The sequence below is a fragment of the Thamnophis sirtalis genome, unplaced genomic scaffold (genome assembly GCF_051295495.1).
Source record: "Thamnophis sirtalis isolate CommonGarterSnake01/CBP01778 unplaced genomic scaffold, rThaSir2_p1.2 scaffold_7, whole genome shotgun sequence".
NCBI lineage: Eukaryota > Metazoa > Chordata > Lepidosauria > Squamata > Natricidae > Thamnophis > Thamnophis sirtalis.
In genome coordinates this window covers 82,278,083-82,303,694 of record NW_028261387.1, presented here as the reverse complement: position 1 = coordinate 82,303,694, position 25,612 = coordinate 82,278,083, and the positions used below count along the sequence as shown (strand labels likewise).

At 41.7% G+C, this 25,612-nt stretch overlaps 1 protein-coding gene across 1 annotated transcript in view; it reads right to left on the bottom strand.

The window, feature by feature from the left end:
• Positions 1–815: 815 nt before the first annotated feature.
• Positions 816–25,612, bottom strand: part of RBM38 (RNA binding motif protein 38) — a 49,196-nt gene continuing 24,399 nt past the window's right edge. Inside the window, exon 4 of the mRNA XM_014052561.2 lies at positions 816–2,310. Coding sequence (XP_013908036.2) covers positions 2,007–2,310 — 304 coding nt within the window. The 3' untranslated portion in view covers positions 816–2,006. The remainder of the gene's footprint in view (positions 2,311–25,612) is intronic.

The window sequence follows — 25,612 nt, the reverse complement described above, 5'->3', positions numbered from 1 at the left end:
TGTCATCCAAGAAGCTTCTTCAGTTCTGAGTCCAGTTGCCTTTTGAAAAGCACCTTTGAGACCACCATGACCTAGATGATTGAGAATCTCCATGGACCCTCTAATCCAAGATATATAGGATATACAGGATCAGATACATAGTAGTGGCCAACCTTTTGGGAGGAAAAATGTATTTTGAAGTTTGATGGCTAATAACATCACTTTTTTTGCAGTAGTACCATAAAAGTATATATCAATGGAAAGATAATTTAATTAAGAATGTGATGCAACAAATTTTGTTCAATTATCTGTGTTCTATGAAAAGTTATAGATCAGAAGCGATCCAGCAATAAAACCCAGTTAATAGAAGCAATCATTCAATCTTGGTTTCACATTATAATAGTTGCAGAACTAAAAGACTTGGCTCACTCAATGGGAAGACGTTGTAAGGCTGTAATTCATGCTAAAGGTTACCAACTAAGTATTAACTGACATGGTGATAATTTTTGTATATCTCATTTTTTCTATGGTGATAAATTTTATATATCTCGTTTTTCCTACCTGTTTCACTTTTCTTCTTTATGACTGCTATTCTAATAGCAATTCCTTCATAAAAGTTATGGCATTGCATTCTTGATTAAATTATCTTTCCATTTATATATAATTTTATGGTACTACTCTCCAAAAAAAGTAGTGTTATTAGCCATCAAACCTCAAAAATACCCTTCCCCCAAAAAAGATTTCTACAATTTTGGCTACTACTGTACAGTCCAGTGAGGTAGCAACCCATAGATAGCTCCCAGTTTCTCATAAGGTAGCCAAAGCACGACACAATCTTAAAATTCAAAATAGTTTATTGCTCTTCTTTGTAAAAATGCACTTCTTACACTGTCTTTTACTTATTCAGCACTTTGTACCACTGGGTGTCAAAACTCTCTTGTTCAAGTGTGTAACACCATAATAGAGCTCGGATTTATCCCTGACATTCGCCTAAACAGTGCTGGTCGAAGACCCCGCTTAGCTTTTATATAAATACTGTAAAATTTCTCTAGACCTGCAGCATCATAAACAAAAGATCTATTAAAGTAGACAATGTGTTCAATAGTTTTTTTTTCTCGCTTTTCTTGCTTTTAAAAATATACCTAAAACTTTGAGATAATCTTAAAAGAGTAACAATTACAAATAAGAAAAAAATACAGTGCATCGACTTGAATATTGCACCGTCCTTAAAGCCAATATTACTTTTGCATGTCGAAAGCAATTTAGAACTCCCCAACACACAATTAATTTAGGTGTGAGTATTAGACAAGGCAGATATTACTATATTTTTCACCTGCAATTCACAGCTCCTGTGAATAAGGAGAGATCACAATAAATATTAAAATAGGCTCTCTTTTTTGTCTTTCTTGTAAGGCATTTGAGTAGTACAAAGTTTTTAATGGAAGGATCCTCCCACCCCTTGACCCCCAAAATTTGCTCCTCCCCCCCCTCATTTATGTATTCTCCAAATACCTTTTGCAACAAGGCTAAATAACAGGTGGCAAGAGTCGGATGGCGCATAAGCAACTTAAGTAATAAAGCAGAAAATGGCTGGTGATGAAATGAAACTGCCAGGAAGTGTTCAACAGTTTGCAGTTTTCACTTATAAGCACAGGGAGTGGGTGGGTGGGTGGGTGTGTTTGTCATTTTAGTCTATCTTTGCAATAATATCTGTCTCGATAAAAAGGAAGAGAGGGAAAGATGGAAAAAGAGATTTTCCAACGTTCGTCGTAAGAAGTCTTTTTTTTTTTTTTTGCAATGATGTTTTAAAAAGTCTGTAACACTATAAATAGCTTAGGTATAGATATGCATCCTTCCTAATAGGATCAATTTTTCTTTTTTTACTTTTTTTTTTTTTTTTTTTTACAAAAACTTGATTTTTTTTTTAAAAAAAAATTAAATTATTGTTTTTCTCCTTTGTTTTCTCGGCCCCCTTCCACGTCTTTGCATTCCTTCATAGCCAGAAAGGTTTTTCCGAAGACGGGTTTCTATTGCATACGGTCTGGTTGCAGCTGTGTCGCTGGATACTGCACAAAAGTTGTGGGTGCTGCTATTGGTAGACCGGCAGCCGTGGTAGGTTGAGGAAGGGCGCCCGTGTACCCGTATCCCACAAAGCCAGCAGCAGGAGAAGGAGCATAGGGATACTGGTCGTAGGCAGCAGCGGTGAATTGCGAGTAGGCCTGGCTCGCCGTTGTGTAGTCTATGTAAGGAGAAGTGATGGACTGGACAGGAGTCGGGATGACCACGCTGGGCTGAACAATTGCTTGAGGGTAGATAAAGTGATGGGCGAGCCTGTAAGAGGAGAGAGAAAGAGGTACAATCAGATTGTTTCTCTAAACAGTAAGTCGAATCATAACTGGGAAAGTAACAACACAGCTGAGGTTTAAATAAGATATAAGGATGACTGAAATCACGGAATGGTTGACTTGATAGATTCCTGGGAAGACATGGGTCATGAATAATGCAACGCAGAAGCTCCTGTTCACACTTACAATCAGCCAACGGCTTCAGAAATATTCTAGGGCACTCACTTTCACGACATTTGTAAAAGTCAGTAAAATTCCTTTGCCTGGATGTTTAAATGTATGTTCATATTTATTGTGTTAATATTTTAATGTTTTAAATGGTATTATAACTGCAAGACAGTTAGCCCACATAGAAACCGCCTTGGATGGATGGATGGATGGATGGATGGATGGATGGATGGATGGATGGATGGATGGATGGATAGATAGATAGATAGATAGATAGGTAGATAGATAGATAGATAGATAGATGACAGATATGGTATTCCTCACATGTTCACCAAAAGAGACTACTCTTTAACAGGAATGCCACATGGATTTCTTTAAACCTTGATGTTTCCTTCAGCCCGTTTCATTCCTTCATTTTAGGTCAGTCAAACAAACCCCACACTCACTAACACCGATGAGGTTGGATGATGAAACACGTGGAAGAAAACAACCAATTTCAGACAGCGCCAAGCACTCCGCAGTACGTTTGCAACTGCTGCAAAGCAGGTTGGAAATAGCTTCCTTAGATATTTTATATTTCTGGTTGTTTCATTCTCTTCTTTGAATTTTTTTTTTACAACTTATTACTTTTCCTTTTCTGTTTTCGTACTTCTTTTTCTAAAAAGAAAAATTCTACCAATCTGCCTGCTATAGAGGACCTGTATACTGCATGAGTCAAAAAGGGGGCAGAGAAAATATCTACAGACCCCTCACATCCTGAACATAAATTGTTTCAACTTCTACCCTCAAAATGACGCTATAGAGCACTGCACTCCTGAACAACTCGACACATGGACAGTTTTCCCCACATGCCATCCACTCTGCTTAACAACTAATTCACACAACACTGTCAAATAATTTACCAAGAATATATTCTTCTTCTCTTCCTTCCTAGTATCTATCTCTCCCCACTTATCACTATAACCATGTTGTTTGTATCTTTCAACTTATATTGTTTTTGTTTCCTAGTACTATTTGATAGCTTATTAGTAACCTTGACTATCACTAAGTATTGTATCTTTTTATTCTTGATGAATGTATTTTTATTTTCCTTATGTACATTGAGAGTATATGCATCAAAGACAAATTCCTTATGTGTCCAATCACACTTGGCCAATAAAGACTTCTATTCTATTCTATTCTATTCTATTCTATTCTATTCTGAATTTTTGCTTTTGATTTGATAGTTTTTAATCCTGTATAAATTATTTCCCAATAGCGTGTGTGTGTGTGTACACACCGTATTTTTGGAGTACAAGATGCACCTTCCCCCGCCCCCAAGTGCATGGAAATGTTGGTGCATCTTATACACCAAATACAGCCATTTTTGGCCTCCCGAAGCCCCACCCTTGCATCCTATTTTTGCTGAAAAACAGGCTGTTTTTCACAACGGGGGGCATTTTTGTCTTGCCCCAGCCCTGCTGAAGCCTACAGAGGGCTGCTGGGGGCTGAGGGAAGGCAAAAACTTTTTTTTCTTTCCTGTTCAAAATCTTGGTGCATCTTATACACTGGTGTGTCTTATAGTCTGAAAAATACGGTATGTATGTATGTATGTATGTATGTATGTATGTATGTATGTATGTATGTATGTATGTATGTATGTATATGTAGCATTAGGTGTTGAGATTGAGGTTTCCATCCAAATGGTCTCTTTTATTTTCCTCTTTGCAATACCTATGAGGTAAATAGCAAAGCTCCCCATATAGTCTGATAGTCACAGATTAATTTACTCTGCCTTGAATGATAGGAGGGCCCTTTTCAAGTTTATATAACATGTCAGGCTGTTCCATGTTTAGACATGTACTGGCACAATGCTGAAGGCTTTTTTTTTGCAGGACAGCAGTGACTTCAGGGGTCATCTGTTGTCAAGCATGAAATGCTTATTCTATTCAATTTTCTTCCTCATGCCTCCCAATTCCTATTTTCATGAAATCACCAAGCAAGCAAGCACCCTTCGTACAGGTTTCAGCTGAAAGGGCACAAGAGAGGGGGGGGGGAGGAGGGAGGGAGGGAGGGAGGGAGGGAGGGAGGGAGGGAGGGGAGGGGAGAGAGAGAGAGAGAGAGAGAGAGAGAGAGAGAGAGAGAGAGAGAGAGAGAGAGAGAGAGAGAGAGAGAGAGAGAGAGAGAGAGAGAGAGAGAGAGAGAGAGAGAGAGAGAGAGAGAGAGAGAGAAGAGAGACGTAACCCAAGTGTAGCTAAGCATTTCATGCTATGCTCTATTAATTCCTTTTCAGAAGAAATGGCTAAAAATAGAATGAAGGAGGTGGGGGCATCCCAGGGGGCTAGACGGGATGGCAGAGAACATCTTCACTAGTAGGTTTTCTGGTTAAACGGTATATTTTGACTGATTTAGCAGCTCTTCTCTCCAAGATTCCATTCTGAGGGTCAGGCCCATCTACTTTCAGATTTCCAGATGGCATTAAATGGTGCTTATCTGTGCCAAACTCTTTGTATCACTCATGCAATTATTGCACAGACCTTAACATACTACTTCAGTTGGCTGAAGGCCTGTCTACTTCATCAGTATTTGATGACCAAAGTGATAACACAGAATAACAGAGTCCTTGGGAAAGTCCTTGGAGGTCTTCTAGTTCAACGCCTGCTTGTACCAATCTGGACAAATGACTGTCCAATCTCTTCTTTAAAATCTCCAGTGATGGAGCACCCACAACTTCTGAAGACAAGTTGTTCCACTGGTTAATTGTTCTCATTCTCAGGAAATAGCTCCTTAATTCTAGACCTGATCCCTCTTTGATAATCTTCCACCTGTTACTTCTTGTTCTACCCTCAGGTGCCTTGGAGAATAGTTTGACCCCCTCTTCTTTGTGGCAACCCCTGAGATATTGGAACACTGCTATCACGTCATTCCTAGTCCTTCTTTTCATTAAACTAGACATACCCAGTTCTTGCAACCATTCTTCATATGTTTTAGCCTCTAGTCCAGAGGTGGGTTCCTACTGGTTTGGACCAGTTCGGCTGCCCGCACACCCAAACTGGTTCTATTGTCAGCGGTGCCATCTTGATTTTTGGTTCTGTGCATGCGCAAACAATCTCCATTGCAGAAATGTAACCCCCCCCTTTTTTTTTAACATTCTGCGCATGCGCAGAACTTTTTCTGGTGTAAATGTGCACAGGCGCAGAGCACACATTTGGCGTGCATAAATATTTTTTGCACCGAACCGGCAGTAATGCCGGTAGCAACCCACCCCTGCTCTAGACCCCGTATCATATTAGTTGCTTTTCTCTGCACTTTTTCTAGAATCTCAACATATTTTTGTATCACAGTGACCAAAACTAGATGCAGTATTCCAAGTATCATCTTACCAAAGCAGTATAAAGCAGCACTAACATTTCATGTAATCTTGATACCACCCCTCTATTGAGGCAGCCTGGTACTGTATTCGCTTTTTTGGTACCTGCGTACAATATATATTAATATGTACAAACTATTACATTCTACATCTCTCTCTCTCTCTCTCTCTCTCTCTCTCTCTCTCTCTCTCTCTCTCTCTCTCTCTCTCTCTCTCTCTCTCTCTCTCTCTTTCTCTCTCTCTCGCTCTCTCTCTCTCTCTCTCTCTCTCTCTCACACACACACACACACATCCCTCTCTCAAAGGACAAGAATCCTTCGATGAGGCAGAAATATTTTTTCATCTGTACCAATTTGGCATTGATGACACAGGTTTCTTGGGCCGTCCCACATCCTTGAGAAAAATTGATATGGGAGCTCATAGATCTGCACAAGGCTGTCCCCTGTTCTTATGATTCTGAGCAGTTTATTATCCATGCTGCATTCATCTTTGAGGGTCAACCATTCCTAATATGGCATCATCCAAAAGTATTAGGGCTACAACTTCCAAACTTTCCAGAAAGCAGGACGAAACAGGAAAATGATTGGAAATGAGTTGCAAAGGATTTTAGAAGGTACCAGGATCTTCTACGAAAGATGTTCCAATGTAAGTGCTATTCTGAGGTCTGAAGTTGTCAGCTATGGTTACACAGTTAATGCAATAGCGCTCAAAATCATAAGATCAGGGAACACATTTTTGCAGTTTTATGAATTTTCATATAAAAGGCTTTTCTCAAGAATTTGGGACTGCTCAAGAGAAGCTTCTAATACCTGACATCTGGTGGACATCAAGAATTTGGTAGGCCAGTTTAGTTTTTTTCATCATAGTCAACTGATTGCAACTATACTACTCAATTATAATATTTCTCCATACATATACAACCCTCCTCGCAAAAAAATTAAAATTGATTCTCCCACTGTCCTAAATGACAGAAAAGAACGATCTAGATTTGCTGTAAAGTTCTCTTCATAAGTTGTGGATTCTCCAACACTGGAGGTTTCTAAGAAGAGATTGGCCAACCATTTATCTGAAATGTTATAGGGCTGTGATGGTGAATATATGGCACACAAGCCATCACCCCAGCTCAGCTCCGCAGTGCATGCACCTCCCACCAGCCAGCTGGCTTTTGGATCTCTGCCACGCCTACAGGGGGGCCGGGGCACATGTGACAGATGTGCATGCATGCGTGGGGGCGGGGTGTACACATGGGGGTCACACGTACCTGTGGGGGGTGCACATGGGGATTGTGCGTGCATGTGTGGGGGCGGGGAGTGTGCAGGGGATCGTGCACACATGCACGGGGCAGGCCACACAGAGGGGGGGTAACACGCACATTGCCTTATGAGTGTGCGCGCACACACGCGCTTTCGGAACTCTGTGCCAAAAAGGTTAGCCATCACTGTTATAGGGTCTCCTGCTCGAACAGGGCGTTGGACTAGAAGACCTCCAAGGTCCCTTCCAACTCTGTTATTCTGTTAAGCATAGTAGCTTCAAAAGTGCTTTCCATCTCTTTATTTAGTAGCAACCCTTAGCCATTAATAATAACCAATGCTGGCAACTAAGCCATAAATAATGGGGTAGTGGGAGACTTAATTTAGACCAGACAGAGAAACAATTCCTTTATTCATCTCTAAGAGACAGCTGGTTTCATATGGATTGCACTTTAAACAAATTTATATTTAGCCTGCTGCAGGAATAGAGAAGGCAGAGAAGAGCCAAAGGTAGAAGCTATTTGTGCCCAGGGATGTCTCCGTAATTTCTTTAGAATTACATTCCACATAATAAATATATTTTTATGTGTCTGAAAGTTTCCGAACCTCCTTTTTCTTATATGTGTAGGATCTCCGTTTTGTTTTGGCAATTTGAGTCTAACTTCTGCTCTACATTCCTAACCATAGCAATTCATGTACTGCTCTAACGTGATTGCATATCTTTTTCCCTAATCAAGCAAACGTCTTAACCAAGTTAAATAATTCGCAGCACTTCAAGTGTATTACAACCCCTGGAATCTCTTACAACTAGCTATGCTTCTTAGGAATAATGGATGTTATCTCCAGTGCCTATGCTTAGATTAAATCCTACAATTCTTCTTACACCAACCATAGATATTAATTTAATGTGACCCAAATCCCAAACCTTTCTTGATTTAAAAGCAGGTTGATGGAAGCCTTAAACTGGAGAAAAGAAATTATCAAACAGAAATGGCAACCTAAACGTCCCCTAGAATAAGAGCAATTATTTGAATTAAAGTCTGGATTAAATGTTTGAATGGAAGAAAATACATTGATATGCTAAGTTGATTGAGTTGTATTTTTCTTTCTGTCCAAAGCACAGACCAATTTTGTGATGAAATTATCTTCCGGATAAATTATTAAAGATGCATCATAATGTGCTAAAAGCACAAGACTGAAACCTGAAAAGGTTTCATTTTTCATGTTTTGAAAATGAAAGTATGAACTTTCCTCTGTTTTGCAATTCTGTTTGAAACGTGTGGGAATCCAAGAACAGCCCGAGATAACGACTCTAAATGCCAGAAGAACATTTCATCTGAAACGCAATTATGAAAAACATCCATCTTGAAGCGGTCAACCCACATCAGATCTACCCTCTGAATGGGAGCTTGGGAGCTTTTCACAGCGTTACTGATTAACTCCTGGCCAAGACCACAAACAGTTCGAGCACATACCAAGAAACATACTCAAACCTAAAATTAGAACCATTGAGGTTTGTGGTAGAGACTCATGCCAGGTTTCTCTTGCTACCAAGAGAACAAGATGAGGAAGGCAGCATATGGCCACAATCAAGGTGAGACGGGAGTTGCGGGGCTGGATGATACACAAAACATCAACAAGACACAAAAACAGGACATACACATTTACAGGAGATTTGCAATACCTGTAAAAATAAGACATACCTAGTTTTAACTTAAGATCAGTTAATTTTATAGAAAATTTAATTCAATTTCTAAAATAGCTAGTACATATACTCTCCAAGCATCTAACTGAAGAAGTGGATGTAAGGACTTCTGGGATATTTTATCTTCCTTCCTTCCTTCCTTCCTTCCTTCCTTCCTTCCTTCCTTCCTTCCTTCCTTCCTTCCTTCCTTCCTCCTTACTCCCAAGTCCACCCCTGTTCTTTACCTGTTCCCTTCATCTAGCAACTCTGAGCATGATTGCGCATGCACACTGGGAAGAGGCTCCAGCTGTTCGTCTGCCTCACTGATGTCTGACTCCAAAGGCAGCTGATAACTGGCATACAACTCTGCCCCTCCCCTCTGTCTCCGACACAGAGCCTTCATCAGAGCCTTCCCCAGACTCCAGGACTGGCCCATGTCCCTCCCCAACCTCCTCACTGTCCGCTCTGTGGGCCACTGGTGGGCTACAACAGGATCAGCCTTTGCCAGATACTTATTTCTTCAAATTCTGAAAGGATGGGAATTGCGTAGAACTCAATGCACAGGAAGGGCACCAGTCTGAGAAGGCAGGGAGATATGTGTGGGCTTTAAAATGAAAACTCTGGTTTAAGGACCATAAGTTCTCTACAAAGGATAGGGGATCCTCTAAGGCCTTGATTTGTGTCCAGCTTTGATTCTTTCATTGGCCCATAACAGGGCCCTGAAGTGTGTGTGACTCATGAGGGCATCATACAATAATACAATAGCAGAGTTGGAAAGGACTTTGGAGGTCTTCTAGTTCAACCCCCTGCCTAGGCAGGAAACCCTATACCGTTTCAGACAAATGGCTATCCAACATCTTCTTAAAGACTTTCAGTGTTGGGGCATTCACAACGTCTGGAGGCAACTGATGATTTGTGCAGTTTCCAAGTTCTCATTCTTCTTCAAGTTCATTCTTCTTCTGCCATCCTTTTAAACCTAGAAACATCTCCCATTTCTCCAAGCTTTCACCATCAAAACCTTTCCAAACACATGCTCAGCTTTTTCCTAGGAAATTCAACATGTGCAAGGCTACGCCAACGAGAAGGGCTACAATACCTATTTAAAAGGTCAGTTCATCAATACAGTAGATTCATTCCCTCCCCTCCAGCCAGATGTTTCAACGTTTCATTTCTATATCCATGTTATCCGCCGCAACAGTGAGCCACATTAAAGGCTGGAAGAATTAGAAATGATTCTAGGAAGTTTATAAAAGGTTGTTGGGCAACCAAAGGGAAGATACAATAGACACAAAACAACAAAATACAAAGGCAGAGACAGTTTGTCAGCCAAGTGGAAAGAAGAAAGGAAAGAAAGGGAGAGGGGGGGAGAGAGAGGGGGAGAAGGAAGGAAGGAAGGAAGGAAGGAAGGAAGGAAGGAAGGGCATTTGTCCTCTTTTCTAAGAAGGAAAAGAATAAATAAATAGAGTTGACTCTTCCAGTCTGCAGAGACAGAAAAAATAATTTTCAAATGTGGACATCACCATAGAATTAAGAAGATAGTTATGAAACCAGACATTTTCATAGTTGATAGTAGGGGAAGAACCATCCATTTCTTTATGGCTATTTAATGGTTGATTACAACTCCTCTGAAAAAGAGTTGCCCGTGACTTTAAATCTTCCACTTTAATCATAGCTGGGGCTTATTATTATTATTTTTGAAGGTAAACTTAAACAGGAAGTAGACGGGGGCGTAGCAAAGGAGAGTTGGAGAGAAAACATTATACTGAGGGAGGAAGTGGATCTTGTAACACTGCAACAAAGCCAAGGTTACGACACAGGAGAGAGAGAGAAAGGAGAGGGGAGAACAAACAGATGAAAACGTTTTTCACTTCCATGTCCGTCAATGTAGCATTATCATCACCACTCCTTCTACTCTAGCGCTCAAGTTACAAAACGGAGCTGTGCAATCTGGACTGTTAGTGGGGGTGAGCAGGTGGTACATCAAAAAGTCAATGTGGTGATTTTGGTTTTGTGATTTTAGTCACCATTCTGACTTTTTTTGACACACACACACACACACACACACACACACACACACACACATGCATGCAAAAAGAATCCTCCCACAAACACAGGAACTCATAAACAAAATTACAGTTTGTTTCACTAACTTGGCTCAGAAGTACTTCCCTTGCCAAAGTCCCAGTTTCTATGTCCCATCTGCTTTTTTTGGGGGTTAACTGAATTTCTTTTCACACAAATGAAGATTGAGTGGGCCTGCAACAATGGGCTGATTAGTTGATTAGGAGTGAGTATCTCAATAGTAGGGCATCCGCTTGTTGTGCGCAGACCTTGGGTACGTGTGGCCCCGCCCAACGCTTTGGAACGGGTCACCAATCGCCTTCCCAAAGCTGTCATTACTATTTCATTTTTTGTGAGCTACAGGTAGAAAATTATTAAATAATTTGATCTGCATTAAAGAATTAAATGTGCTCTGGTTACTCCCACTAGTTCATTCTGAATCTACTTCTGCTTTGCGGTACTAACCGGGATGTGGCCCTGAATACCAGGTAGGGCACTGAAGTCTGGAAAAAAATGTTCTATACTCTGATTTATGAGGACTCCGATTCAATCTCAGTCCTTCAGAGAGCTCCTGTAGAAGTTGTAGAAGTGATTTAGTTCAGCTAAATTCAGTTTCCTAAAAAAACGGGTGAGCTCAAGATTTTATCATAGCAGCTTACACAGTTCAGCAATTGGCCATTCTGACAGAAGATCTCATACTGTGATGGCGAACCTATGGCAAGCGTGCAAGAGGCGGCACACAGAGCCCTCTCTGTGGGCACGGGTGCCATCGCCAGCTGCTCTTCAGGAGCGCCGGAAACCCGAAGACCAGCTAGCTGGTGTGCATGCGCTCCAGTGTCGACAAAGACCAGTTGGCCGGCGCGCATGCGCATGACAGAAACCCGAAGATCGGGGGGGCTGGCGTGTGCATGCACACTGGCCAGCTGGTCTTTGCGTTTCTGGTGCTCTGGTGCGCGTGCATGCATGCACATGCGGTTCCAGTTTGGACACTGGATGCCGAAAAGGTTCGGCGTCCCTGATCTAATTACATGCTCAGATGGAACCAATTCTTACACTCCCACAACTCTTTATTTTCTCTCACACAGTTCCCATCTCATCTTCACATCTCAATATCTATATTGCAGCTTTGAAAATGAAAACTCCTGAGAAGTCTGCACCAGAAAGACTTTTCCTTAGTTTTCAGAAAGGCTATTAGGAATGTGCTTTTAATAGCTTTTAGTGGCTTGATTGCCACTTTAATATTTTATGTTGGCCGGCTGACACGTTTTTTTAGGTTTTATGATGTTTTACAGGAGTTCACTGTGCATTATCTTGATGGTTGCTATAGCTTCTTCCAAAACAACTCGTGCGTGTAGTGCGATCCCAACTTCCATTTCTAAGGTTGGGATTCTATTAGTACCACTAGATTTTCTGACAAAGTAACAATCCTTTTTTTGACTCTTGAGAACACGTTATCTGTTCTGTAACAAAATGGTTCGTGTGGATCAGTGGTGGGATTCTAAATCTTCTCCTACTGGTTCTATGAGAGCATGGTTCGCGCATGCACTCACGCTTTATCCTCTGTGTGAGCGCTAGTGAGATGAGCTGTCGCGCAAATCAGCTGAGTTAAAAAACAAAGGAATATAAGACAGGGAACAACAGGGGAGGATGGGCGGGGCCAACTAGAGGTGGTATTTTCCGGTTCTCCGAAGTACTTAAAATGTCCGCTACCAGTTCACCTGAACTGCTCTGAACCAGCTGAAAACCATCTCTGGTATGGATGTGAGAGAAAAAGTATCTGTTCAAACGATGCACCTTTTCTGGGCAATGAGGCATATATGTGGACAAAATATCTATTTGTTAGAAGATAAATAGATAAAAGTTCTTCTCCTACAATCCTTTTACTTGAAGAAGCAAATAGGTACACTTCCTAACAAAACATCTAATTGGGGTTAATCGTAATTTATTTCCTTCCTTTTTAAATTCCATTTTTTCCTTCTTCCTTCAAGATATTGAAATATGGTCTCCAAGCTATGGAGCTGGGCTTTCGGTTTTGTTAACGTCTGGAGCATCTGACTGATCATTGACCAGCTGAATTTTCAGCTTGATCCAGATATCTCCGTCTGGAAAGTTCTGCAAAAGGCTTCCCAATTAGCACGTGCAATGCAGAATGTACTGATCACACAACTCTGGATGTTGGCCATTACAAAGCAGTCTTGCGTTAAGACAATCAGCTCAAATCTTTCTTTCAATGGCATGAAAATAAATAATGCTGAGCCAACAGCACGTTTGATGGCAATGCAACGGAAGAAAATTTGACTCCTTCAGTTTAAGCCTGAGCAACTTGGAATGGCAAACTAAATAAAAGGCTCCATTTACCAGGGACGGCAACAAGTAATTGTTTCAGCCATCAGAATCGTTACACATAAGCACAATTGCATGAAGAATACTATTTGTTGAAATGACCTTAAAATTATTGGTTTAAGATAGTATAGTCTTAAGGCTGAGAGATATTTATGAAAGTAAGAGTGGCGCTAGCACTCTATAGCCTTCTAGTTTCTACTTTATTTATTTCATTAACTTTAAGAAACATCTAAAACACTTTAAATCAGGTAGGTCACATTGCCTGACAGACACCAATGGATCTTCCTGAGGGTACTTTCCTTCCCCTTTCCTCCAAGTTTCTTTATAAGCCAAGTAGCTGATAACCCGGTGTAGCCTGAGTATCTATTTATCTCAAACCTGTATTAGAGGGAGCCCCCTTGTAGAGTACTGAGAAGCTGTTACCATGGTAACTCCACTGTACTGTACAGTAGAAGTCATTCTAAGGCACAACAGGCTGTATCTTAACAGAACTTAAATCCAAAATGCACACTACCACTGTCAAAAGTACTGTGACTTGACACTATAGATATAATTCAGTCCTTTTCATTTCAGCGGCCCAGGCTGGAACACACAGGCTGGGGGTATCTTACCGCCACGGTATTTGTTTCCAGAGAGTAAGTCATCTGTGTACCAAGTTTGGTTGAAATTGTTCAAAGCATTCCAGAGTTATGCTGGAACACACACACACACACACACACACACACACACACACACACACACACAGCCATTTTTTTATATATAGAAGATGAGTCCATCCATATCTTCATACCATTCATCTTAACTTAAGCTTCCAATGCTTAATTATGCCACCAGTTTTGTGGCTCATTTTTAATAAACAGCCTGGCTATTGGCTAATGCAGTGTTTTTCAACCTTTTTGTGCAAAGGCACACTTTTTTCATGAAAAAAATCACGAGGCACACCACCATTAGAAAATATTTAAAAAAATTAACTCTGTGCCTATATTGACTATATATAAAGTAATTTTCCCACGGCACACCTTACACTATCTCACGGCACACTAGTGTGCCGCGGCACAGTGGTTGAAAAACACTGGGCTAATGCTATATCCCCAGTACAGTAAGATTGAGCTTTCATCACTTCTCGTACTGGTATCAAATGTCACAAGATATTTTCTCTGAGTCACAAAGCACTTTGCAAAGCCAAGACTAAGACTTAATTAATTTTATTTTATGCAATTGTTACTCCACCCCTTTTCTAAATTATTTGCTATAATCTTTAAACCCAATAAAACAAGCCAGACAGCAAGAGGGTATGGGAATTTCAGTGAAGTCATAGACTTAAAAAAATGGAAGGCTAATTGGAGAGGACTCCTCCAACTGCACCAAATTAATCTACAACATCATAATGGTTCCTAGCTGCTTCTTGGCATGCATTATTCGCTAAGAAGATTGTGCTTCTTCTGTCCACCTGGGTACACAGAGTCTCCAGGGCATGTATGAACATGTTCTCCATGTGATCAGTTATATGGCTATACATTAGGAGGGCAAAATTATGTGATTCTTCCATCTTAAAGGAATGGGAAGAAGTAACATGATTTGGCATATCTATCTATCTATCATCTATCTATCATCTATCTATCATCTATCTATCTATCTATCTGTCTGTCTGTCTGTCTGTCTGTCCGTCCGTCCGTCCGTCCGTCCGTCCATCCATTGGCCAAATCATACATATATATTCATTCACATGGAACATCTACAAAATATGCATGTGTAAAATATCAGTTAAAGGCCTTAGTTGACACAAGACACTTAGTGGTCCCTCTACTTTGGTATAGATCACGGATGTCAAACTCAAGGCCCGTGGGTTCTTAGATCTGGCCTGCAGTGTCACCCTGCAAATAGTGAGGGACTGGCCCGTGGTGCCTCTGCCACTGAAAATGGGCTCCCAAGCTCCATTTCCGGCTGCAACGGCCTCCTGCAACCCTCTGCCAGCAAAAACGGAGCTCCCTTTTCACTGGAAGAGGGTTGCAGGAGCTGTCCCAGCCAGAAACGGAGCTCGGGAGCTCGTTTTTGCTGGCAGAGTACTCGGACTGCCATAGGCTCCCATAACATGAGTGACATCGAGCAGGCCACGCCCGCTCTCACCACACCCACCCCGGCCCCTGAGGTCAAATGCAACCCTGATGCGGCCCTCAATGAAATTGAGTTTGACACCCCTGGTATAAATACACTTACTATCACCAGCAAATCTTTTTTAGATTCATGGACTGAACCTTCCTAAGGAGAGAATTAGAGGAGTGTAGAACATGTGCATATATATGTACATGTGCATTTTTAGAGTATTTTTAGTATTTTTCCATTTTCTGGGAAATGAGGGATTTGTTGAGCAAACTGTTGGTATTTGTGGCTGTTTCTTGAACTCATTCTGAACCTCTGAGAATCAGTCTCTCTTCTTGAAACTGAAGAGCAAAAGGAGGCCTAAGAGATCAAAAGGATTATTTCACGTTTTGAAGATGCTGTGCTTAGGTCCTAGAAAATTGATTTTCTTTTAGCTTAATATAGTTTCTCTCTGATCTTGGTCAGTCACTCTCCCATAGCCTAACCTATGTCTCTGGATGTTTTGGTGGTCTTGTACTGCTTTTAGATATAAGAATAAGGATTGAAATATGAACCAGAGCTATATGCAGTCATTTTATACAGAGGCAAGCCATCTACAACAATCATTTTATGAATATATCTACAATATTTTCTGCAAAAATTCAAATGTGCCCACCAGCTTCATGATCTCATACTACTTCCTAGAATTCTTAATCTATTATTTTATACATGCCACAGAGCTACAACACCTTCTACATCAGTGTTTCTCAACCTTGGCGACTTTAAGTCCTGTGGACTTCAACTCCTAGAATCCCCCAGCCAGCACAGCTGGCTGGGGAATTCTGGGAGTTGAAGTCCACAGGATTTAAAGTCGCCAAGATTGAGAAACACTGTTCTACATCATCCAGTTGGGGCTGGAGATGCTTCTTGGATGAGAAGTGAAACATCTTCAAAGAAAAACCAGACAGCCCAGTTGCCTCTTGAAAAAGCACCTTTGGGACAACCATGGCCTGGATGACTGAGAATCTCATAACCAGAATTTAATCAAAAATGTTGGTAGCAAGCTTACATTTGAACCTGCAGCACTAAGAAGTTACCATTATGAGTAATGCTGCCCAGAGAAACTACATTAACCATGTCTAAAGTATTAGACAACAACGCTCAAAATTTCTCAAGAAACACAACCGGTCTATACTCTAGCAGGGAAAATGGGACGAAAGAGCCCAAGACATGTGGAGATTGGGAAAAGCAACTTAAAATACTGTAGTTGTCTTTTGTGGAATCATAGTGTTGTGGTCTGCCGGTGGCCTGTGGAGCTGGCAGCAGAGTCAGACAGTGAGAAGGTTGAGGTAGAACATGGGTCAGTCCTGGAGTCTGGGGAAGGCTCGGACAAGGGCTCTGCATCGGAGGCCAAGAGAGGGCCGAGGCCATCTGGTAGTGATGTGCTGCCTCCGGAGCCTCTGGAGCCTGACATCAGCGAGGCAGAAGAACAGTGTGAGCCTGTTCCCAGTGTGCACATGTGCAGAGCTGCCAGAAGGCAAGAACAGTTACAACAAAAGGGGCAACTCGGGAGTAAGGCTTGGAGATGTTTGCCCCCCCACCTCAAGACATAAAAGAGGAGCAAACGGATGTGAGCCTTTGCAGGAAGCAATTTTGTTCATTTTAGTCTCTGAGAATCTCAGTTTGGCCTTGCAAAACTAATTGGCAATTAGGTCTCTGGCAGCGTTTCAAGGGAGATGAAGGTGGGTGCTTATCAGCATTACCATGAAAGACTGTGGCAGACATCTGTCGGACTCTTCACAGACTGTTTGTGAATCATTAGGGGGTGTGAATGACCATAATTCACAGCTGTTTAAATAAAAGAGGGTTTTTGGGACTAAGCATGTGATTTATGCTTTATCAGGAAGCCTAGGTCAGAACACATAGCTGGAATAAGGTAGCAACTTCATCAAACCCAAGTCCCTGATCACTATAAGAATCCAAATGAAAGCATTTCTGGAAAATGTTTGTATAGTCTTTGTTTGAAGATATCTAATGTAAGAAAGAGGGGCCCCAATGTTAGTAATTGGCTTCATCATCACACATATTCTTAAGTAAGTTTCTTCCTAACATGTAAGCAGAATCTACTAGCAGCTGATAAGTGTTTGAAAACTGCCACGGGATCAACTTTCTACTCTCCTCAGAATTAAGATCACCTAGTTAAGAGCTCCATTTCCAGGATTTCTATTTCCTACTGATTAGTGATAAAACAATTGCAACAATATCACTTTATGCAGCAAATAAATCTACCAACTGGCAAAAAAAGATCCAGCCATTGCAACTAGCCTAATCTGTCAACTAAGCTCTCCGCCTTCACACACACATTTGTATTTCTTTGGAATCATAAATGTGCTGAGCCCTTATTTCAGTTTAATGGGATCAAAGGCTGAGCGCCAAAGAATTGAGGCCTTTGAACTATGGTGCTGGAGAAGACTCCTGCGAATTCCTTGGACTGCCAGTAGATCTAACTGGCCAGTCCTAGAGGAGATCAATCCTGACTGCTCTTTAGAAGGCCAAATCCTGAAGATTAAACTCAAATACTTTGGGCACCTAATGAGAAGGAAGGACTCACTGGAGAAGAGCCTAATGCTGGGAAACATTGAGGGCAAAAGAAGAAGGGGACGACAAATAATGAGGTGGCTGGATGGAGTCACTGAAGCAGTTGGCGTGAGCTTAAATGGACTCCAGAGGATGACAGAGGACAGGAAGGCCTGGAGGAATGTTGTCCATGGGGTCACGATGGGTCCGACACAACTTCGCAGCTAACAACAACAACAATGGGATCAGTAAGTAGGATCCAAAAAGACAACATTTGGTTCCTTTTTGCCTGTCTTATTTAAACAAAAGAAGCACCCCTAACCCTAACCCTTTAGCAAATTTATTTTAAAGGTTGTTTTAAAAGATCTGTAACCACACAATGCTTAGAAATTTGGATCTTTTTTTTCCCCCTAGACTGAAGAAGCCTTGAGTGTTCAAGGAATGTTGGTTTAATATTGAAGCCTATGTATTACCAATTGTCTCAACTGGACAAGAATAGAGCCAGTGGCCAAGCCTATGTTGCTAGGGGAGTGTTTGATGCTTTGCTAAGAAAAAAGGCACCATAGTAACCGAGATTGCTCAAGCAAATGGCCTTGCCGATCTGCATTTCTCACAATTAAACCACTGCTGGAACAGAATGTGGTGAAATTCCTGTTTACTGATCCAAATGATATATACTAATGATACCTCCCCTGCTTTCTTGCCTCAATCCATCTCTCAGCAACCAATAAATAATTTATAACAAACACTGTCCAAGTGGCCCAAGGGGCAGTTGGGATGGTTTTGATTGGGGAAGTGGTTGTCTAAAATCTAGAAAGGTAAATTGCTAAAGACATACGTATGGATATTTATGTCTCTTATACAGACATAAATACATGCCTGAACAATTCTTATTCATGCACTTAAGTTTTCTGCATACAGGAATAGAAAAAAAGTTGCAAAAATCCTTAATTACATATTGGAGAGGGATACAATCAAGATCAAGGAGGTACTAATATCACTCTATAAAGCCCTAGTAAGACCACATCTAGAGTACTGCATCCAGTTTTGGTCACCACACTATTAAAAAGATGTTGAGATTCTAGAAAAAGTGCAGAGACGGCCAACCAAGATAATGAGGGGGCTGGAGGCTAAAACATACGATGAACGGTTGCAGGAACTGGGCATGGCTAGTCGAGTGAAGAGAAGGACCAGGGGAGACATGATAGCAATGTTCCAATATTTGAGGGGCTGCCACAGAGAGGAAGGGGTCAAACTATTTTCCAAAGCATCCGAAGGCCAGACAAGGAATAATGGATGGAAACTGACCAAGGAGAGATTCAACCTAGAAATAAGGAGAAACTTTCTGATAGTGAGAACAATCAACCAATGGAACAGAAGTTGCCTTCAGAGGTTGTGGGGGCTTCATCACTTGAGACTTTCAAGAAGAGATTGGACTGCCATTTGTCAGAAATGGTGTGGGGGGTCTCCTGCTTGAGCGGGGGTTGGACTAGATGACCTATGAGGTCCCTTCCAACTCTGTTAATCTGTTAAACTTATAAATGTATATATGGACAAATGTACTTGAGAAGGTGGCCACATTCAGCCAATGTTGGCTGACCTAAGGAGCAGTTTAAGAAGAAAAAGAAGTCGTTAGTACTTGAAAAGAAGATTGCCTGGGAACTCCAAGCTTGTTGGCTCAACTGGAAAGTCAAAACACACCCAAGAAGGAAGTCACAAATCATTTCCAGAACATGCCAAGCTCCCTCACAAGAATATAGGTACTTCTCAACTTATAATCATTCGTTTAGTGACTGTTCAAAGTTACAACGGCACTGGAAAAAAAACTTTTAACAATTTCCCCACTTATAGTCACTGAAGCATCCCCATAATCACATGATCAAAATTTGGATGCCTGGTCCCTGGCATGCATTTATGACAGGTTTATGTGATCCTGTGGTGGGTTGCAGGAGGTACGCCCTGGTATGGGCGTACTGGTGCCTGCTGGGAGCACTGGGTACCGTTCCAGTATGGTGCTCCGGAGGACCCACCTGCCCGCCTGAGCTCCTTACCTGTATTTGAGCTCTTTGGTGCTTCCGCGCACGCAGCGTACAGCGCCTATGCAATGCTCCGCCGAGCGACTGGAGCATCGCAAAGGCATTGTGGAGGTAAGGATGCACGCACGAGCTGCGCACGTGTGCTACGCCTGTGCATGTGGGGGATGCCGGGCCCCGTTGCACTGTACCGGTTGCAACAAGATCCGGAACTCACCACTGATGTGATCGCTTGTTTGCGACCTTCTGACAAACGAAGTCAACAGGGAAGCCAGATAACCACCTTACTAACTTAAATGCAGTGATTCATTTAACAACTATGGCAAGAATGGTTGTAAAATAAGGCGAAACTCACGTAACTGTCTTGTGTAGCCACAGAAATATTGAGCTCAATTGTCTATGGAGATTCTCAGTTATCCAGGTCATGGTTATCTCAACTGTGATATTTTTTTCCAAAGGTGTTTTTTCCAGAGGCAACTGGACTTTCCGTTTTTTCTTTGAAGGCGTTTCGCTTCTCATCCAAGATTTTCATCCAACATGCTTCTTCAGTGCTGAAGAAGCTTGTAGGGTGAAAAGCGAAAATGTCTTCAAAGAAAAAAAGGAAGTCCGGCTCTGGAAAAAGCATTTTTTGGACAACCTGCATGACTGAGAACCTTCATAGCAACTGGACTTTATTTTTCCAACAAAGTCCAGTTGCTTTTTTTAGAAAAAAAACATATTTTGGGGCTCAATTGTGATTGTACGTTGAGGTCTACCTATATGTCAAGCCTATCCACAGGTGATACACTCCATGTGAAGGCTGGTGCACTTTTCCTTTGAAGGGCCTTTGTTGCCTTTTTCAATCCCTAATCTTGAACCTGTGAGCAGAAAGTTCTGGGGGCAGAGATCTGTTCACAACCACCTGTCATGCCTGCAAGCAAGCCATCTTTTCTTTTTGGACTTCAGGCCTGCCACACTTTCTACTGTGGGAAAATGGGAGGGGGAGAATTATATGGAGTTGGATGATATGTAGCCATAACAACATTCTTCTTAGAAAGTCAAGGTCATCCTTTGTCTCTGCACCTAGCTGGAACTGGATGGGTGGAATCTGCCTTCGTGGCACTGGAAGATTGGACCATGTGATGAACTTGTGGGTGTTGGGACAGGATCTTGAACTTTCAACTGGGTGGGAAAACCTGGAAGCTTTCAGATTCGGGTTTTCCCAGATGTGCTAACATGACATCTCTAATAAAATGGAACTTTGAGGAAACAGAAGTTTTATTTCATTGGGGGGTGTTGTTTGGAACCCTGACACCACGTATGAATTATCAGCATGTTCTAGGATTGCCTTATTTAGGCTGACTTGTTCCACACTGAACAATCTGTGCAACCATGTGCAAATGGTATTCTGGCAGCTGCTTTAGCTGGATCTACTTGCACTTGAAGCCAAGTGGTGATTGGAAGTAGAGACAAAGAGATGAAAAAGAATCTGGGAGAAAAAAAGATCAAGGGACGGATGCAATTTCTGCTATGGTAAGTGTATTGTAGTTGGCTGCAATTAAAAAAAAAAAATCAAGCGATGAATTGTCATCCTGTGTCATCCAGTGAAATGAAGGGTGGAGAAGCTTTTTCACAGTGAATAAATACATTATGGTATTTGTTGCTGCTGTACTGCTCCTCAAAAACCAAGATCATGGTTGTCAGCAAACAACCCATTAATTTACCACAGATAACTTTGAAAGGAATACTACTCGAAAAAGTTGAAAGGATCACGTACCTCGGTTCTAATTTACATGAAAGCTGGAATATGACCACTGAAGTAACAACAAGGATAGAGAAAGCTCAAACAGCATTCTTAAAAGTGAAAAATGTCTTCTACAGTCTCGACATAAGCCTAAGATTGAAAATCAGGCTTGTCAGATGCTACATCTTTTCTACCCTGGTCTACGGAGTGGAGAGTTGGTCTCTGATAGAAAGCCACTTGAAGAGACGAGAAGCATTTGAAATGTGGATTTACAGGCAGCTGTTATGCATACATTGGGTTGACAAAAACAGAAATGAGGAGGTGATAAGCTGCCTGGGAAAGCCAAGGGAAATCATCAAAACCATAAAAAAGCAAGTTAGAATATTTTGGGCGTGTGATGAGACACTCGGAAAAATACGGCATACTTCACTTAACCCTCCGGGGAAAGATTGAAGGCAAAGGAGGTCCAGGCAGAAGAAGAAGATCGTGGCTTCAAAACCTAAGGGACTAGTGTGGACAAAACTCAACAAAACATTTTCATGCGGAGGTTGATAAAACTAGGATCGCCAACATAAGCGCCAACAGATATGGCCCAACAAGAAGAATTTGCTACTATGGCTTTTCAGACTCGATCCCACAGGAATGCAGATGTAGTATCGGTCTGCAACTTGTTAGAGGAGATGTCCTTTTTTTCCTGGAATCACCTGTACAATCCTACAGCTGACTTAAGAAGATGCAGACAGGTGATGTGTTTGGGCCATTTTTGCTCCAAAGCAGAGATTTCCAACCTTGGCAACTTTAAGACCTGTGGACTTCAACTCCCAGAATTCCTCAGCCAGCAAAGCTTAAAGTTGCCAAGGTTGGAAAGCCCTGCTTCAAAGCACCTTTTGGGAAACTGATCTGAAGCACCGCACAATCTATTTACTACTAAATATGGTTCTTAAAAAGTAGGACAGCTTTAAAAAAGGAATAGCACACATTTGGGGGGGAAATACGGCTATTGGTAGTTACTTGTCACAATTTTTCTTATGTAATTGCTTCCTCTCATCTGTTCCTTTTCTGCCCTCAGCTAAAATGGCTCTTCTTATCTTAAAGCCATCTGTCGGGGCAGCCCAGCCAATCTGCAGGCATTCAACTCGGCTATTTTTCCAAAGTCTTCATCCTCCTCAATCCCTTTTCTCCCTGTCCTCCTTGGAAGTCCATGGCAAGAAGCCTTCTGAAAGAATAGCTCGGTTTGGCTGCCCTGTTATTTAATCCTTGGTGGTGGGTGGGTGGGTAACTAGCATATAGGAGTCTGTGTGCTTTGAAAGCTTCAAGGAAAGAATTGTTTGAGAGTTGAGTGACCTAGAAATGTGACAAATTAAATTCAAGTCACTCTTGGCATCTTTGAAGATGCACACAGTCATAGAAATGAAAGGAGCCACAACAATCACCCTCCCCAACTTTCTGCAGTATGCTGGAAGACCAGTTATGAATGGGTTTTCTGGGATTCATTCAGCCGGTGGGACAGGATTTGCATGACTGCCCGATTCTATTCTGCAGAGTGTTGTAAAGAAAGCTTGATTATGCTTTATTTGTTTACGTTCAAAGTATACGTTGGAATTAATGAAAGCTGCTATTGAAGGAAGGAAATGGCTGTTATGGTTACACAATGGTTACACCTGCTCTTTGCTCAGAGTCACCCTTATCACACTGTAATACCATTAATCACTAGAAACAAGGAGCAGTGTCATAGCTATTCACCACATAGTCCATTCAGTCGTAGCTTGGTTGCAATAAAATATGAAATATGCAATTAAATATGAAATCTTGCTAGAAAGGTGCTCTTCTTCTCGGACTCTCACATATGACTGCATTTTAAAGTGGTAGTATATAATATGGATATAATATCCTCGAACTGGTGTGTATGATACGCTACAAAGTACATGGAAGATCCCAGTTCAAAGAACATACAGATCAAGCTACATACTCTATTGTTCTAACCAAGCACAGTACTGTTTTCCTAAGAACTGATGGAAAAAGCAAAATGCAGACTCTTCAACTAAATGCATCCTGGGTTCAGTTGCTAAAATATATGCAGATAGTCCTTGTCCTACAACCATTCATTTAATGAGTCTGAAATTACAACAGCATAGAAAAAAGTAACTTGCAACTGTTTTCACACTTACGCATGCCCATGGTCACATGATCAAAATCAAACATTGGGCAACTGGCATGTATTTATGACAGCTGCAGTGTCCCGGGGTCATGTGATCATCTTTTGCAACTTTCTGATAAGCAAAGTCAATGGGGAAGCCATATTCACTTAACAACCGTCTTACTAGTTCAACAATTGCAGTGATTCACTTAATGCAAAAAAAACTTGTAAAACAGGGCAAAACTCACTTAACAACTGTCTTGCTTAGCAATAGAAAATTTGGGCTCAATTGTGAATGCAGGTCGAGGACTAGCTGTAAAGAATAAAACTGGAAAATGGGAGCAAGCAAAACCACAGAAGATCAGGTGAGGAAAAAAGAAGCCAAAAAGGAAAGAAGTATCAGGAATTCTGGAGTGAAAGTGAACACAGAGTGACAATGCATGAGAAAGAGAGAGGGAGAGAGGGAGAGGGAGGGAGAAAAAAGGGGAGAGAGGGAGGGAGAGAGAGGGAGAGGGGAGAGAGAGGGAGGGAGAGAAAAAGGGAGGGAGAGAGAGAAAGGAAGGGAGAGAGAGAAAGGAAGGGAGAGAGAGGGGGAGAGAGAAAGGGGGGAGAGAGAGAGAGAGAAAGAGGGAAGTAGAGGGAAGGGAGGTGGAGAGGGAGGGGAGAGGGAGAAAGTCAGAGAGAGGGAGGAAAGGAGAGGGAGAGAAGAAGGGAGAGGGGGAGGGAGAGAAAGAGGGAGGGAGAGGGAGGTGGGAGGAGAAAGGGAGTGAGAGAGGGAAGGAGAGAGAGGGAGAGGGACAGAGCGGGGAGAGGCTCACCAAAAAGATTCAAAATGCTTGCAGGAAGGGAAAGAAAATGTTGTTTGCAAATATTATCTAGAATTATCCAGTTATAGAAACTCCAGGAGGACCAAGGGTAAGCATGCTACTGTTCTTTGTCATCAATAGAGACTCTGAGTGGGATTGGAGGTGATGATCCTCAGACTTCAAAGTTAAGAAGAAGGTCTTCGATGCCATCTTTGCTTTTACCTCTGGAGGTCATACAAGGCAGGGAAGGCTAGCCTATTTATTCATCCCACTCTTGCTGACGGAGAAAAGGTTTGCACTATTTTCAATAAACATTCAAGTTCAGGTCCTCTAAAATATTCCCCAAGTTTTCCCGGTCATGCAAGCTACTTGTGTAAGCACTCTTCTCACCAACATCAAACATTTCTCTCCTCTTCTCTGTTTGCCCACCAACAAATCCACCTGCAGCACCTGATTTCTAGACGATTTCAGGGTGGGCTGAAAACAACAGTGACTTTTGACCTGTATTTTCTCCTCTTACTACAATTCTTACTCTGCATTTCCTTCTTGCCACTGCAGCTTCATCAGCTATAATAACCAAAGCCCTCAAAATTGGGACTGAGCCAATTCTTATTATTACGTAGTATCAAACATGCCATAAAAAGCTTCTTCATAAGAAGAAGTTTTAAACAAATGCAAGATTCATATTCATAGCCCCTGACTGTTCCCCTTTTTTCCTGGGCACTGTAAATTTAAAGCACATATTCATAGACAGGTCAGGATTCAACATCTCAAAGTCATTGTGCAAATGGCTATCTGGGCTTCTTCAGAGGAACTGCAGAATTAGGAAACATCAACAATTGAGAAATGTGGCTATAAAAAAAAGCAGCTACGGAAAGCACCAAGTGAATTGAACTGGGTTAATGTTATAAATTTGAACAACCTTTTCACCATAACAGAACATAACAGAGTTGGAAGGGACCTTGGAGGTCTTCTAGTCCAATCCCCTGCTCAAGCAGGAAACCCTACACCATTTCAGACAAATGTTTGTCCAATCTCTTCTTTAAAACCTCCAGATCTGGAGCAAGTTGTTCCACTG